Below are 16,993 nucleotides of genomic sequence, written 5' to 3' on the forward strand. Positions count from 1 at the left end.
CTTATCCGCGGCTCATGGCACTGCCCGGCGCGGCCCCGGCGTCCCCCGGCCCGCGCCACCAGCGCCGCGCCGGGCGGCAGCAGGGCGGGGGAGGTAGAGGGAGGAGAGGCGGCGGGGCTGCCCGGCGCCGCCAATCCGGGCCCCGCGGTGGGCCGGGCCTGCCGGAGCCGCCGCAGCGCCGGCCGGAGGGGCGGGGAGGGGCGCGGGGCCCGCCGCGGGCGGCGTGAGGCGGGCCCGCGGCCTGGCAGGGCGAGGGGAGCGGCGGGCGTGAGGGGACGGCGGCTGCCGGGGCTGCAGCGGTCCGGGAGGGAGCGGCCGGGTCGCCCCGAGAGGGAGGAATCGCCCCTTTCCCTCGGGCGGGCAGCCCGCTGCCAAAGTTTCAGGCAGCCGGTGAGAGGTGACGCGAGGAAACGCCTCCCCAGACCGAGGAACCACTCGAGGAAATAGTAAATGGCCAGCACGGGGACTGTGGAATTACATCCTCTCCCGGTCGCTTGGAAGACGGCCATGAATAACAAGCGTCCCCGGTGGAAACGAGGGTGGGTTCGTGAGGCCGTCCTCCGCCGCCGGTGTTGGCGTTAAACCACCCAATTCCTCGTTCCTGCCTTGACCACGTTTATCGGCAGCCGGTTCCAGGAAACGCTGCGCTTGCCTGGGGTTTGTCTTATAACCCGTATGTGTGGGTTTTGCAGGCAAATGTTTACTGCTGTCATCTCTGACCAAATCGTTCTGTAGACGGAGCTGCTGCCGGCGGGAAATGTATGTGCAAGCAGACAAAATAAGGCAGTTTGGCATCGAGACGTCATACAAATGGCCAAAAATTACCTGTTGCCCAAACAGCTAGGCAGTTGTCCTAGGAAACGTACCATGTCACAGGTCATTTTATTTACCCTTCATATTTCCCAATTTGAAGCAGACTGAGAAAAAAAATTCTGTCAAAAGGTTGTTCTCCCAATAATGGTCTCGTGCAGTAAATTACAGCTTTGCCACTGCTTTGACCCTTCACTTAATTGCTCGTGCTTCGGAAGACGGCTAATAATGAGATTACAACATCTACACTGGGTCAGATTGATGTCAGCCTTAGCTACCCAGGTTTCTTTAGCTACCCCGTGGATTAATTTGGCTGTGTCGATTCTTTTCACTTCTATTTACTTCAACAATTCCAGTTTGAATTAAAACATGAAGAATCCTACGAGATCTTTCCGACTCTATTTCATACTGTTGTTCAAATTTATGATACTTTATGAGGTGATGAGGCAAAAGTTAATTTATTTACTAGCCAACATTTGGTGGGATATGTGAGCAGAATTCAAATTGCTCCAAACTAGCTAATGCAAAGAGTTAAATATACAATATTAATTTTCAAATAGTTTACTATCTTACTTACAGCTATAGCTCAGCCAAGGTTTGGGGTCCTGTTACACTAGGCATTCTATATATGGTAGGTAGTAGGTTTTGCAGTGTAGTTCAAAAGTAGGTACAAGTAGCAGTCATCCTGATTCTCTCTTTACTTTTCAGGGACAGTTCGGTGCTCGTGGAAGTGAATTATCACTAGGCATCTTTGAGTTCTTCAGGGCTCTTAGTAGCTATTTTTAAAAATGGGATTCCTGCAGGTAACTCTAAAACCAGAGGTACTGAGAGTGGTCAGCACCCACCAAAATCTGCTTCAGTGAGGAAAGGCCTGAGCTTACCAAATGGAGGGCCAGATGCTTCAAGACATCGGATGTCTGAGCAGTAAACTCAGCAGTCTTAAGTCTCCCTGAGTTGAAGGAACCCAACAAAAGACTGCATTGTGTGAGCATCACTGCATCACCTTTGTTTATTCTGCAGTCTTTTTTTAATTAAAAAGGCAACATTATATTTTATATATACGTACAAGTGTATTCAATCATCTAGGATAGGTTTCTTTTCATAGCTGTCATTGTATATAGGCAGACCTTTGAATCATTTTACAAAGCTGATGTTAATGTTTCCAAAGTCTGAAGGTAAGATAATGCTTGTTTTCTTAACAACAGGTTTTCCACACAGGAACAGAGACTATGGCTGAAACTGTGACTGACGGGTTGTTTTTAGCTGTGTTAAACTATAAACAATTCACTAAAATTTCTGAAGCTTTTTCTGCCCTCTGTTTGCACCTAACTTAGGCAACATATGGCCTAAAAGGCCTGACCTCAAGAGAAATATATTTGCACCTGAAGTTAGGTGCTCAGCCGAGGCTTCTTCCATACAGTGATACATGCTGAGCAAAGGCTGGAGCCAGCCACTGGGAAAAACTAAGCATGAGCTGTGTCTGACCAGGTTACCTGCCTCTGAGCTTCGTGGTGGATATGGCCTCTTGGGAATCCTCTTCTAAAAGCAAGTCCCAGTCAGATGGAAGAGGGAAAAAGGAAGAATGTCTGAATTTTTTAATCACTCAGTGCTGTAAGACTAAATCCTTTTATTGGATAATTTATCTTCCACCCATCCTGCAAAAAGACAAGAGAATAAAGTAATGCTTGTTTACTTTTAATATTTCAGTATCCTATGTATAAATATGCAGTCATTCTGAGAAACGATAGGCCTGCATGTTCTAGAAATAGGTATCTATAGTCAGGAGCTGCTTTTGAAAAAATGACTTTAATCTTTTGGAATATGTGAGGGAGACATTTAAATGCCTTTTAAAAGCAGTGCTTGAGCAGGCTGTAAAATAAGAAGTAATATTTCTCTCCCAGAGCTACTGTGAGGCTCAATTCATTTCTCTGTAATGCCCCCATCAGAATTTCACAGCTCAGGACAGTTTAGATCTTGTACTTTTTTGAGAAAAGAACATGAGATTTGGGTTTCCACATGGTTTTCACAAATCACTCATTGCCGTCAGATCTCCTGGGGAAGACCCGAGAACTGCAGGACAGGCCTGCTTGCAATTTTCTGCTGAGAAGCTTTAAAAGGAATGAGGCAGCAGCTGTGCCTGAATGCGTGAATCTTGGCATACGTGGTTTTGTGTGTATGTGTGAGAACAGCTTTACTGTTATTTTGTTTGTTTGTTATCTGTACAATATTAAACGCAATGGAAAGAGGCTTAGCACAGAAAAAACAAACAAGCCGCCCAGCCCACTCAATGTGTACAGCAACCCAACAAGCACTTGCAAGGCTAAGGCTTCCCAGTGGGCTTCAGCTGGTTCTGACTATGAGTATGGAGGAGAGTATGAGCTTCCTGAATGCCACACTCCTTCCACAGTGCTTGTGTGCCTATCAATTTCTGCTTGTGTGCTTATCTTCTGCTTGTCAAACACTGAAACGATAGTGTCCTCAGCACCTCCCAGTTCTCTCCCTGCCCAATGGCTTCACTGTTGTCTTTGGACCTGAATTCTGCAAGTTGCAAATCTGCCCATCGTGGCCTCCAACCCACCACTTCTCACCCACTGATCCCAGCCCCTGAGCAGCAGTGCTGGTGCATGGCTTCTCCCTGGCACAAAGGAGCACAGCCAGGTCATACCCTCCCCGGAGAACCTCCCCAGCCAGCTCTCCGAGCCTAGCTCCAACTCTGCTTCTAAAATCCCTGTGGGACCTGCAGAAGCTCTGAGCTCTCGTTGCTTCCTGTGCTAAAGTGCATTATTCTGTGAGGGTTTTTTGTATTGCTGCTTCATTTTTAAAGCTGTGCTGAGGATAGATCCTCTCCTCCTCATTTGTCCTTGTGATCTTCCTCTTTCCTTATCTCCCCCCCCTTTTTTTTTAATTTATTAAAGGTTTCTAGATTGCCAAGTATCTGTGGAGAAACAGCTCTATACTACTCCTCACATCAAGTCCTTGCACACACTCAGAGAAGACACATTTCCGGAGCCAGAGGAGGTTTTAAGTTCCATGTATCTCCCTGCAACTGTGGGCTGACGTACCTGTAGAAGGCCAACAGCGTAGGCCTCTCTCATGGCTGCCAGGAGGTCAAGTGGATTCACAGAACAGGCTAAAATAAGGTCAGCAAGGCGTGCAGAGCTAGAACCGTGCTGCCAAGGTGACACCCAGAGGCAGACCTGTTCCCAGGGAAGGTGCTTTGCAATGCAGCCTAGGTCAAACAGTTTGAATGCGGTGAATTTGCACTGGTTTCTCTCAGGCCTGCAAAACCTTCCTGATGCTTCTCACAGAGGCTAATCTCCCCCTTGACACTGAATCCAGACAGGGAAAATGACTGGTGCATACCTATAACAGTGATGCCATCCATCTCTGGGGAAGAGGTGAGTCCATGTGCCATGCAGAATAGCCACGTGCATACTGCCAAAGTCACACGAAGGTTGCAAGAGCTGGTATCTGTATTTCAGTGTACCTGGCAAATGCACAAAACTCTAAAAGCCTGAAATTTGATCTGCACATGATGGAGAAGTCAATACCCCTCCCTCCGCAGAGACCTTTGTGAGTTAGAATATATGCTGGCTGAGTGCTGGAGTACTTCAGAGTGCAAAGTGACAAAATACAAAGCTGGGGGAAGGTATGGGGGATACAATGGCACTATTCTACATTTTGCCTGCACAGGCATTACACCAGAAGTCCTTGACAATAATATCAGGTGCTACAGACAATTTTCTATTAATCAGAAAAAGCAAAGCACAAAATAAACAGTCTGTGTCCTGACCTTTCAGCTGCCAAATCATTCACCTATTTTAAATCTACAAGTAAATTTAGTACTCCTGATACAGAACAGCTGAAGCTACATATCTAAACCAGGCACATACACTGCAACTTTTCCACATGCATAGCTCTACCACAGGAACATTAACACCAGCCAGCAGTACCCTTCTGCTCTTGCCTGGACAGATGCTAAGGTTCTACACATTTAAATGGTTAGTAAAGGGAAAAAAGCATTGACTATAGACTAGAAATGAACAACAACCTTCAGATCCAGAACTCCAAACCAACTGTCCAATATTCAGGAGGAGCTAGGTCCATAATGTTTTTTGGGGGGAGCAAAGCAGAACGTATGGTCAGGTCATCGATGGTGATTTTATTGTCCCTTGTCTTCACATGGGAAGTCAGAAAAATTAATCTGAATTAATGACAAGTACGACTTGAAAGTGGTTAGTGAAGTTACACTGGAGTCCTGCGTGAGTGCTGTTATTCAGAATTAAAGTGGCCTTCATTTAATTTAGCTTTCTTCAGTTTCAGAGTGAAGTACACCAAATCAGATTAATGCCACTTAATTCTGAATATGAGTATCTGCATAGGGTTTAATAGAATTTAACTAATCTACTTTGAAAATAATTCAGGTAAGGTTTCCTGAGTGTCCCCTTTGAGGAAAGACTCACATCAATAGACTTAATGGGAATTGTTCCTGGATCGTGCTGGCGTGAGGTCAAAACATCAACACTACCGTAAAAATAGCGACATCTTGCTCAGATGTTTTTGTTCTGAGAGCATTAACATCTGATCCAGAGCTGAATGTATACGTGGTAAAATGGAATCAGAAATTGCAGCATGAAGTGAATTCTTAGTCACAAAAGAGGGATAAAACACTGAAAAGACTTTGGCTTCTCCAACTGAGATGGAGAACTGGTGTAGATGGACCCCTGGTCCGGGTATTTCCCATGTTCTGAAGGTGTAAACAACATGCATTGTTTTCAAAAGGCTGATATAATTTAGGCTGTTGTGCAGATCTAGACAGTGTAATTTCAAACCTGAATGTTGCTAGAACCTTTACATGAACTTTGCCAAGGTGTCAGGAACTCTAATCTCTGCAACAGTAATTAGTAACCTTTAACTGAGCAGTAGCATCATTGTGACCCATATCCACACATCATAGAATGAATTGAAACGTCTGTGCCAGTCAGTCCAGCATCTTGGAATAAAACAGGGGCAAGGTCGTCTTTTAAATGGGGCAAGTTAGACACTAAGCTTTGCTGAGGAGACTGGGCTTAAACAATGAGAACATGAAGGTGCAGTTACACCCCGGAACAAGCAAGAGCACAGCTTTGAAAGAAAACACAGGACTGATATTTTCCCATGTTAAAGAACTGCCTCTGACAGAGCATTCAGTACTTGTCCATTCACACAAAATAATCACAGCCAAGATTCAGTCCTTCCCTTCTCTCCCTACAACCCAACAAACACCAGTGACAGTACCGTCCTGGCCCATTTCTCTAACAGATTTGGACCCAGCCTCCAAAGCCAAATGTTCTCAGTGCCTCCACAATTGCATTCTTGTTCTGGACTTTGCATTCTCCTTCTGTCCAATAATATTAACTGTACGGCACTTTAGGATGAAGACCTCAGCACAGAGACATATTAAATAACATCTCACTGTGCTAATCATTCGGGTGGCTAAATAAGGATCTGTGCTCCTTAGAGTACCTGTTACAGGCAATGAAAAGGGACAGGCACCTCCAAAGGGCAGTTCTGAACAGGAGTCTCAGTGACTGTACTAGAGAGCAGAGTAGCCTCTTAGCTCAGACATCCGAGGTAGATGTCTAATGCAAGGCACTGAGAATATTCCGCTCAGCTTCACTTTGTAATTTTAGTGACCTGGTGCATAATACAGTCTCGAAACCTGCCCAGCTGCCCTGACCCTTCTGCTCAGCTTCCACAGCCATCTTATATTGCTACCTACTGCAAATAGCATCACACTGTGCAGGGCAACATCTGGCTCCATATGAGGTTGGGGTTTTTTAATATATAGGAGCTGTTCCCTGTTGTTCAAGAGTGAGTCATGTCTTGTTCAGAGTATCATTAAATCTTTTAATTAAACATTGCTCAGTAATCTATCCAACCAGAATCCTGGAGTCAAAATTTCGAGTGCTGATAGATAATGTAATATATTTTTCACATTTATCCAGCGAGATATACTAAGGAATCTGATAAGTACATGCACAGTCTGCTCTGGGAAAAAAAGTAAACTAAACACAGTCATACCTTAAGCTTTTAGATCAAATCCAGATTCCAAGCAATATTAAAACCTTCCAGATTTGAGTGAGACTCACCAGTCAGTGCTGCCTTCTACTGCATTTAGACAGAGAATTAATCTTGATATTCAAAGCCTTCCAAAACTCACGTTTTAAAAATAGCAAAATGTATTTCTTTTGAAGTATGGGCTTGTTACAGCTATTTAGGAACCTCTTACTGAACTCAGATGGATCTTGAACCTCCCCTGGGGATGGTTTAGATGTCAGTATTCATTCATTAACAGATTGGAAACTGTCCAGGACAATATTGCAAGAAAACACACGATGTCCAGGCTTTCTTTCTGTTTCTTCCTTTCTTAAAACAGGACTTTCTGTGCAGTTCTCTACAAATAAATCCAAGGTTAAATATGATGAATAGGGCAAGGAATGCAGAGAAATTCAACCCAGTATTAGCAATGCATAGTGCTTATTGGTCAACAGGGTATTTCTCTCTAGTGATAAGGGGAGCATATGGTAAAAACTTCACCTGGGCAGTGAGAATCTCATCTCACCCCAGTTCCATCACATATTCCTGTTCCTCGTCACTGACAGTAAGTGTGCAATCAGCACAAAGACACGTGCTGAGTATCTAACCTTAATGACATCCAGACACAGGGTTCAGGCAAAAACTTATGACCCCAATGGGTTTAATGCTGCCTTTCATTGGATATTCTTTTGTATAAGAAACAAACAAGCTCTCGTACAGAAGCAGGCAGCTGAAACAGGAACAGTCACCCTAAGAAAGAAGGCAAAAGGGCAAACCTGGAGGAGAAGCTAATGCGTTCAAGGTTTCTCCCGACTCAAAAATGTTGGGCTTTGAAGATGCAGGGAGGAGAGCAGTGCTTGGAGCCACTGTGTGCTCCTTTATGGTCTGACAGGGGCAGCTTTCTCTCAAAACCAGGCAGAACCAGATAAACTCTACAAGAACGACCTTGAGAAAAAAAGCTGGTGGAGTGCTTCTGGATAAAGTGCTGGCTGAAAGGATTGAAATTGCATGCAGAGAAAGTGTCTCCTATTGTCTGATTCCTCCTCTGTTCAAGGACACAGAATTTTATACTTTCTTTCTAAATAAAAGGGCTGCATCAAAGTACCTGGGTGATCAATTTTGCCTGCTATTAGAAACAATCTGCTGGGCCTAAAACCATCTAAGTGCTTTGGTCAAAGACAGGGAATAAAAGCTCCATTCATTTCCTCATGGAAACGCAACAACTTCATCCCTTGGACTGCAATGGCACAGAGCTTGAAAAGTCAGGGGTGCATGAAGCATGATTGCTATGACTTAAGAAGTGCAGAGCAGGGGACATGTGCTGTGGACATGATGACTGCTGACACTTCTTTGCCCTCAACCTTGTCTTTCACTGACATAAGTACAAAGTAGGTGTAAAGCAGCTACCAAGTCAAACTAGTGATTTTGCCCTGGTGGACGTGACTCCAGAAGACACAGGAATTAGGAGAATCTGTTCGTGTGAGCACACAGCCCTATCCATGTTTGTATGCAATGAAGAAAACACAGATGTGACCTTTGTCAGCCAGTTAGTGCACTAGTGTGTCAGAGATAATAACCCGTTAAACATGAAAATCTGACCTAATATGCTACAAAAGAGGAAGAGGCAGCAATTTACTTAAGTCTCTATTATACTGTTAATGATTATAAGCTGAAAAACTAGACCATAATGCAGGAAATTTGTAATTAAAAAGCATCAATTATCATTTTCTCCTTGTAGGGCACATTAGTCAGCTCCGTTTTCCACAGTCCCATTCGGTATACAGATAGACTTGTAGGACTGTGTGATTCATCCTGGAACAGTCAGAAAGAAATCAATCAAGTCAGTGTGAAAAGATCAGCTTCAGAACAAAAAAAAAAAAAAAAAAAAAAGGAGAAAAAAAAGAAAGAAAAAGAAAGGAAAAGGAAATAAAGATAGTTAAAGAAATCCCTTTCAGTGTTTTTTGTTTGACAAAGCACAGGTGTGTGTCAGGGTTGTTTTCTAATGGGGCAGCCTTGCCTCCCTCCAGCAATGACTAAACTGGATTTAAGCAGCGTACACAATGTTCTGAGTTTTTCAGGGCTGAGCCAGCTAATACTTTCAGTCATGCTGAACATACCATCCTTCTGTAGAGATCAACTAGTCCCTGAGGTCCCTGGGAGGAACATGAATCTCTCCTCATAAGTCTGCATATTTCCCGTCTCTGCTCCCTTAAGGTCTCTGACTTCCAGCCAGGGAGGACAGATTGTCTAGAGGCTGTTGCAGGCTCAGCACCCACAGGTGGAACCAGTTTTTCAAGAGTGCCAACGCATGCCGTAAGTACATTTAGATTTGTTCTTCCAGCCCTGAGGAGTACCCTGAGTCAGGACTGAGCTCTGTTCACCCAATTTGCCTGGAAATTGCAGCCAGGGAGGTAGTTCACTCCTGTTCTCTTTGTCTATATGCAGGCATTTCCAGGAGGCCAGGGAAGTGCAAAATGCTAAATTCTTATCTGGAGGCCACAGTTCAAGTGGCAGTGGCCACATGTGGTGAGAGTTATAGGAGTATCAGACACAGCAGGTCCAACTTGCTTGTGAGAAGTAATGGCCAAAGTAATTGAAGCAATACAGACTATCTAGTCCTGATCACCTGACTGGGTGATATGGACACAATCAGTGGCTAGAAAATTCAACCTTGTAATTTTGCATGCAAGGACTGCATTTAGACACACTTGGCTTTACCTGATTTCAGCTCTGCCATGGATCACACTGCAGAATCACAGCTCATCTCCAGCCACCTCTGAGCTTTTGTCTCCTAACAGCTTTTGCAGCTTTTGGCATTCCTAAATAAGAATGTCTTGCTCTTTAAAGCTCCTGTTCCTTTAATGATCATGAAGTTGAAACAAAAAATATAAAAAACAACTCAGTAATAAAATCAAAACTAAGTTTTGCGTTATGGAGACTTAGTGAGATTTTCATTATTACTGTGCTTTAAATAATTTAAAATTATTCAAAAGCAATCTGTATTTCCTATTGACAATCTCATGTTAATTTAATAACCTGCATGGCTGTAATGTTCATTAATTGACTTACACTCTGACCGCATCTTAATAGACTTGACAATTTTTTCTTCCATTAAGACTCTCACAGCCTATTATCAAGCAGGGATGCCAAGTTCACCCCTTCCAGTAATACTATGACCCAGCCTACTTAAGACAAAACCCTCATCTTTGTCCCATTGATGTGAACCTCTCTGTTCCCTCCACTCCTGAGGACAGACCAGCAGCTCTCATTTTCATTGCCTTGGAAGCACTTACCCCCAAACAGAGCAGAGAGTTCCCTAAGGAAAAGCTGGGGCTGGAAAGCAGTGATTGCACTTGGGAGAGGACACATTTCCACAGCTTACTGCCTGAACTCCCCCAGAAGGTCCTACTAGGGAAGAGCCTGGGTGGGTGGTGAGAGCCACAGGGGAGTTCAGACAGTTTGGCACAGATTAGTTCCAAGACAGCAGTCAGTAAGGGACGTCAGTTTGGCAGCTCTGAACAATATGAAGTTCACAGGCGAGACTTTGCTGCCCCTGTAGCACTGTCTCATTGATTTGCAAAGTGAAACTGTGTCAGTTGCAGTGGAGACTTGGCTCTGCATGTAGTTAAAAAATGAATAAACAAAAAGCCAGTGCAGAGGATTTGAAGTCAAGGTCTCCTTATGCAAGTGTTGATAAGTGCTTTGTGGAAACAGGCTATTTGAGCAGTCACAGTTCCTCTGCAAGCACTGAACAGCACTTGGATTATGCCAGCTAAATAACAGTGTAATATGATGTTTTCTTTTGAAGACACACTCCAAGTGTCAATATCATAGTCTGTTAGAGCAGCTGTATATCAGACAGGCTCCTCAGTGCCTCATGACTACATGTCCCTGTACAGGACCAACACACTGACAGCAGCAGTTGAAATGAACCTATTGTCTTCTTGGATCAACGGTGCTGTTACCTGCAAAAGTGCTTTTTATTAACAGGTATATTTTCTACTTCGCCTAGTGGTCATAGGACTACTATAAACACATGAATGTTTGGGACAAGCCACCTCCACAGCACTGATTCTGCCGCAGCACATTCCCCAGAGCATGGCCAACACCATGAAGTGTGGAGCCATTAAGGTGACTGGACTGATGGGTTGTTTTTTCCCAAACTTTCCACAGTCTGGAGGAGTTCTCTCCCCCAGCACTGCTCACTCCCCCTGTCTTTTCTTTCATCTTCTTTTCACTTCCTTTCTTCACTGTAATAAGCCTTCATTCCAAGATCTCCTTTTATTTCTCCGGTAAAACATTAAAACAAAAAGACAACTACAGAAAAATCAGGGCAATAACCAGAGAACGGTGAACTGTCACACTGGTCACCTTTGGTTTTTGTTCAGTGAAAAAATTGTCACATTTTCATTGCCCAAAAGCAGGCCCTGATTTCATCTAGCACTCTTATACATTCAAGATTACACAGAAATATGTTACTAATCTATTAATTTCAGAGCCAGATTCTATCTTTACCGTAAGTAATAGTTTATTTGTGGAATTACTTCTCAAACAATACCTTTTGGATCTGAATTCCTCTTAACCTTGGGACTATGGTCAGATCCAGGATACCATGTGAGGTAAATTTCTACATTTTTACAGCTTCACACACAGTTCAACACTACTGCAGATCCCAGGGTGATCGGGGCATATTCCAGGTGCCTTTGCACTGGCTGCCTAGACCTTTGCTGATTTGTGCTAAATCTTTCATTTCAGTTTCATGCTGTTATTCTGTTTGTCTGTCATCAGACTTTGCAGGTGACTCCCTCCCCGAGGAAATTGTGATTTCTTTTGCTATTAAACTTAAAACTTAACTACAGTGATTATTTCCTGCAATGGTGAGAATTTTCTCAGCCTTCACACTCAGCATGTCTGTAGCTGGTGAGAAAACAAATTACCTGTATAAATATAAATGCTCACATTTAATTGAAGCTTCCCATGCAAGCCACATTCTTGTGATTGCTAGACTGTCTAAGCTTTTTTCAGTGGGAGCACCTGTGATTTAGAGTGGAGCATTTCAAAGCATGAAGACAATAAGCCCCATTCTTCGTGATTCTTTAGACATGACAACTTGCTTATTACGTCCCAAATAACAGTAAAAGTGATGTTTATTCTGCTTTCACCAGTCTATTCAGAAAGGCCTTGAAATTCTACATAACAAAATGTGCTAGCATTTTCAATCTGTACTGATACTTTATTGCTTTCAGTTTGATTTCTAGTTTAATTGGGGGGGGGGGGGGGAGTTCATTTGATACCTCTGCTTTTCTCAAACTTTGTTGCTTTTCCCTGTACCTGTGCTCTCCCTCACAACAGAATGGCTGTAGCCAGTCTGACAGCATTACTTCCCCTACCCCCAAAAGCTGGGGGCTTATGATGCAAGACAGCTTAGTGGTGAACTGCAACATTAAGAACTTGAACTGAAGCAAGCTTGCAAAGAAGCAGTTAGAGCAAGCACATAACACCCCGGAAAAGTAAATACACTTTGGGGTTTATTCGCCCACCGATGAACAGGATGTTTACTCTGCGCAGAAGTAGTGCCCCAGCATTCACAAACAATTCACTAACCTATGTGAGAGAGAAAGAAGTCACAGCTGGTAGGTTTACACTGCATTTTGAAAACTGTTCTTTAAGAGTGGCAGAGGTCCAGATGAAGAGATGGTACCGCTGCAGGAATAAAAGTCATAAGGCTCAGTTTACTCTATGCGTGTAGACGTCAAAAGGTTAGAACCTGGCCCAGAAACCCCCTGCAGCCCTCCCCGCACGCTTCCAGCGCCTGAGCTCCCTCCAGCCTGAGCCAGGCTGCCCTCGGGCACCGCGGGCTGCGCTGCCTGCCCCGTCCCAGGCAGGGACCAGCCCGGCGGCGGGAGGGACCCGTCGCCACCCCTGTCGCCCTGCAGGTCGCTTGCCACCAGGGGTCAGCACCGGATCAACGCCGGAGGCTGCCGGGTGCCGGTGGCAGCGGAGGAGCGGGGGCTCCGCAGGGCGCCGGGGCAGGCTCCCTCTCGCCACGGGCACAGGTGACACCAAAGGAGTAGGAGTAACAGACAGGCGGCTACACTGCGCGCCCCGTGGGCCCGTCAGGTAGCTCCCAGCACGAACCGGACAGCACATCATCACTGATTTTTCCACGGAAGGGCACACAGAGATATACTTACATTTGCCAAGAAAATAAGCAGCTGCTAGTTTGCTGGAAATGAAAAAAATTAACAGTGGCAAGGAAGAAGAGTCTTTTGATTTAGAGCATTTCTGTATCTCATCCCTAAAGAATCTGCTCTGCAATAATAAAAATATTACAAAGTTAACCAAGCAAGGCAGTGGGGTGGGCAAGCCTCTTTCTGAACACGCTTAGTGCAAGCAGGACATGGCGCTGTCAGTGGAACTACTCAGACAAGGCATGCCACAAAGGGCCTGAGGATGTTCCATCCTTTTTGTCTTCTCAAAAAGTAAATATTTAGCAACACACCTCATTTTATATTTGCTGAGCTCAACTTGGTGACAACGTAGAAATCTGAAATGTTTTTTAGTTGTTTTTCAAGAACATATTGTTTGAACTCTGATCTGAGCTTTAATCTGTTTCAGGAACAAATTCAAGACTTATTTCCCAAATGTTTCCAATGGGACAATGACGCTTGTTTGGCATCCAGAAGACATGCTCATAACGGGACATTTGAACTCCTTGTGTAGCTGTTTACTTCATGGGCCCATTTACCTTGTCTTCACTGGTGATGTCTGCTGATCTAATGTCCCATATTTTAAAATATTTTTGGTATATCTGTAAGACAAAACAGAAGTGCTCAAAGCAGGGCACAGCACTCTAAGAAGTGGATAGATCAGATATGCTTCAGTAGAGCAAACAGCTTTTATTACAGACTAAATAGTTTAGGATTATTCCAGCCAAGAAACAAGCTGAAATAGATGAATGGATTGTCCCACTGGTGCTCCATCATGTCCAGTGACATTCTAAAACTTCCCAGAAACCTGTGCTTTCCTGAGCTGTGCCAGGGACTGTGGAAAGGTTTGTGGAGGAACTTTCACCTTTGTAACTTAGCAAAGGAGTTATGTGAATGCTAGCACTCCCGTGCTCAGATCTTAAACCAATTTAGTGCGTTTAACTGCTGCTAAACTGGTTCCTGACACCAGCTCTAAGTGCCTGGAATCACTTGTTGCAGAGATGACATCTTCCATATGTAAATTTATACAATGTATCTATATGGCTTATTCCTAATAAAAAATTTTACAGGCATTCATTTGCAAGTGGTTACTAATATGAACATGCAAGATCCAGTGCAAAGTTCAATTCAGAGTTTTCTTTATTAAAATACCTTTTCACATTCCTTATACTAATGCATTTTATGGACGCTCCTGGGATGCTGGAAAGAACATTTGTCAACAGAAGAGTGCTATGAAGTCAGTCATTTGTGAAAGGCTTATGATACAAACAACATTTGCATAGGGAACAATAAATTAGAGATATTGGCCAGTAACTGGAGCTTGAAAATTTAAACATTTGGAATGAGGATATAAAACCCTTTTGTATTTCTTGCTGGTTTTGCACCTTTGATGTAATGCTTAAAGCAGTAACTATATATGTATATACAAATCCATGTCCTCTCTTTCACTGTTTTCTAATTAAAATGAGAACCTTCTTACCTGTGGCCCAGATCTTGTAGTAATTTAATCTGCAGTAAGAAAAGGAGAGTAATTGCAGTGTCAAAGACCAGCTGGTTAAGGGGTTGGGGACAGTACTTTTTCTGTTTTGTTTTGTGTTCTTTTTTTAAACTAATGCAACTGAGATAAATGCGGGCTGCAAAGATTAGATCCAGGTCCAAACTGGATCCATGTTAGTGGTTTATCATACTAGAGAGAAAATGGATAGCTATGGAGTTCCATACTGGACAAACTGGACACAAGTACGACTTCAGATCTCTCCTAAAATCAAAGGAATAAGGATTATACGTAACAGGATTTTCAGGTACAAACTCACTGACTTTGGTGCAGTATATCCACCCACTCAAGACCTGTATTTTGCATCATCCAAAATCATTCCTTGAAGAACCACCACACCAAACTAACCAACAAGCATCAGAACTTTTAAAGGGGAAAAGCAATTTAGCAAAGAATAAAGAATATTTGTGCCTCTACTGATAGAAGCACTTGGTAAAGTACTGAATCTCCGAACAGTTATTCAAGTTTCTAGAGAGCCCAGAGCTCGCTCTTCCGTTAGGCCCTCATTGCAGTGTAGCATCCAAATGAGCTATAAATTAGCTGGCTCCAAGACTGGTAGCAGTCCAGCTGCTGCAGCACAGGGAGCTCAGCACAAGCTGCAAGATCACGTCAAAGTACATTCATGGCTGGCCAAGCTGTGCTGAGCTCTGTTCTGCCACAGTAGAGTGTTATTCATAACCAAGTTAGCTAGTTTAAAGCAAGCTTAGACATTTCTACATCCTACTGGCATCACAGTAGTTACTGCACTGTAGAAATGTACTTCCTCAGCTGTAGCTTCCCCTTTTATTTCCTCAGAGCATGATGGAGGCTAGAAAGGCAAAATTGCATTAGCAGGAGAAATTAAAGATGAGAACCTAGGTCTGGTTTCTAGAGCCACTTTCCTATGAGAATTTTTATTTGTAATTTTTTCCATTAAATGCTTTAGGAACATCTCTATTGTTCCCCCTAAGGAAATAAACTTTGAAAAGAAAAGCCTGGCAAACTCATAAATAAGTGCTGCAGAGCTTTTGAAAGATTTGCAACATCTTCCATCTTGGCTTCTTTTCTTCTCCCAGCTGATCTTTGAGATGACTGTTCTAAGTAGCATCAGGATGCCCTTGTATTCTCTGTTGGCAACAAGACCAAAAAAGAAAAAAAAAGATTATGGGTATAAATGTCCCCCTGCCCTCTCCTGTCCTTTTTGATCAATACAAAAACTTTAAATATGGTAACATATTCCTTAGAGCACTGTACAATGAGCTAATAAATACTTACAGTTCCCCACGGAGATATTAGTATTACCTTCATCAGATAAAAAAGGAAGTAAGACAGCGGGAGATTTAGGTTAACAATTACAGGCTAGACTGCAATGCTGCTAATCACCAACATCTGCAACTGGGCGCTTACTGATAAAAGTTGGATTCTTAAGGGAACTGCTGGCACTCAACGAAATCTGAAAATCAGATCCCTTATTTACTAGTAGATGCTCAGCTGCCACAATTAGGCCCCCATCTTCAGTCCCACAAGAATGAAAACTTTTTCCTAAGAAGCACTTGGGTATCTCAACAATGAGCAATGCAGCATTCAATTTTTAGACACCACGTTTCTACAAGAGTCTGCTCCTTTGAATAGGTTATCTTCAGGGACATAGAAACCTGGCACTGAGAACCACAAAAGGCAGCGTGCAGACAGAGGAGTCCTCTATGCTAGCCAATGAGAAAGGGCAAAGAGAGATCTCAAACTTCATTGTCTTTACATTATATGACAGAAATAATTCTGTCCACTGAGGATTCACAACTGTCAAGTCTTTCCTGACATCAGTTGCCAAAGCAAGTCTTCCTCCAACAAATATCTGCTAAGAGTACGTGGTGGCCTCTAACCTAATAGTTTAGTCTGTCAGCACCGAGGCGCCTAATTCCTTTTGCGGACTTACCCCCAAAGGATTTGCCCCATGAGTCAGAGGCAGGAATTCCTGGTTTATAATTCAATGTTTATTTCAGAGTATCACCTTGGTTTTCATATCCTGACTGCCTGAAATCCCCCCACAATTTTAAATGGACACATCCTTCATCTTCATTTCCTGTCTGAAACTACTGTGCCATGTTACTGTGCACAGTTAAACACATGCCAGGTCCCCCTTCGGAGCTGGCTATGTTGTGCTGGTAATGTGAAGTAATTCCTTTACCACTGAGAATTTACAAAATACTTTTGGGATCACTTGAGTAAGACAAGAAAGTTGCTGAAAAAACCCCAGAAATTTCTCTGAATAGATTTAAATTGTACAGGTTTCTGTCTCAGAGGGTACTTTCTGGGGTTGAACAAATAGGCAGCCAAATGTACACTATGTCCTGACTGAAGCTGC

General features: G+C 43.5%; 2 protein-coding genes and 2 long non-coding RNA genes across 17 annotated transcripts in view; 2 read left to right on the plus strand and 2 right to left on the minus strand.

Moving 5' to 3' along the window:
* TEX2 (testis expressed 2) overlaps positions 1-127 on the minus strand; it is a 56,604-nt gene extending 56,477 nt beyond the window's left edge. Inside the window, exon 1 of one of the 2 annotated variants that reach the window (XM_041123972.1) lies at positions 1-127. The gene's annotated coding sequence lies outside the window, so the exon portion shown is untranslated. The other variant, XM_041123973.1, reaches the window with a different exon arrangement.
* A 132-nt stretch (positions 128-259) lies between these two features.
* Positions 260-1,197, plus strand: LOC121233360. The gene is made up of 2 exons (XR_005932561.1): positions 260-539; positions 693-1,197. It is a non-coding gene; the product is annotated as an uncharacterized LOC121233360 (long non-coding RNA).
* A 7,595-nt stretch (positions 1,198-8,792) lies between these two features.
* On the plus strand, positions 8,793-14,170 carry LOC115341697. The gene is made up of 2 exons (XR_003923492.2): positions 8,793-9,201; positions 13,507-14,170. It is a non-coding gene; the product is annotated as an uncharacterized LOC115341697 (long non-coding RNA).
* Positions 14,171-14,219: 49 nt separating this feature from the next.
* The window catches only part of PECAM1 (platelet and endothelial cell adhesion molecule 1), a 35,333-nt gene continuing 32,559 nt past the window's right edge, over positions 14,220-16,993 (minus strand). For all 13 annotated transcript variants that reach the window (XM_030015054.2, XM_030015053.2, XM_030015058.2 and 10 more), the window contains one exon: positions 14,220-15,758. Coding sequence is in view for 5 of the 13 variants with exons in the window: in XM_030015057.2 (XP_029870917.1) it covers positions 15,729-15,758 (30 nt within the window). In the remaining 8 variants the exon portion in view is untranslated. The remainder of the gene's footprint in view (positions 15,759-16,993) is intronic.

This window comes from Aquila chrysaetos, chromosome 5 (assembly GCF_900496995.4).
Source record: "Aquila chrysaetos chrysaetos chromosome 5, bAquChr1.4, whole genome shotgun sequence".
NCBI classification, from domain to species: Eukaryota; Metazoa; Chordata; class Aves; order Accipitriformes; family Accipitridae; genus Aquila; species Aquila chrysaetos.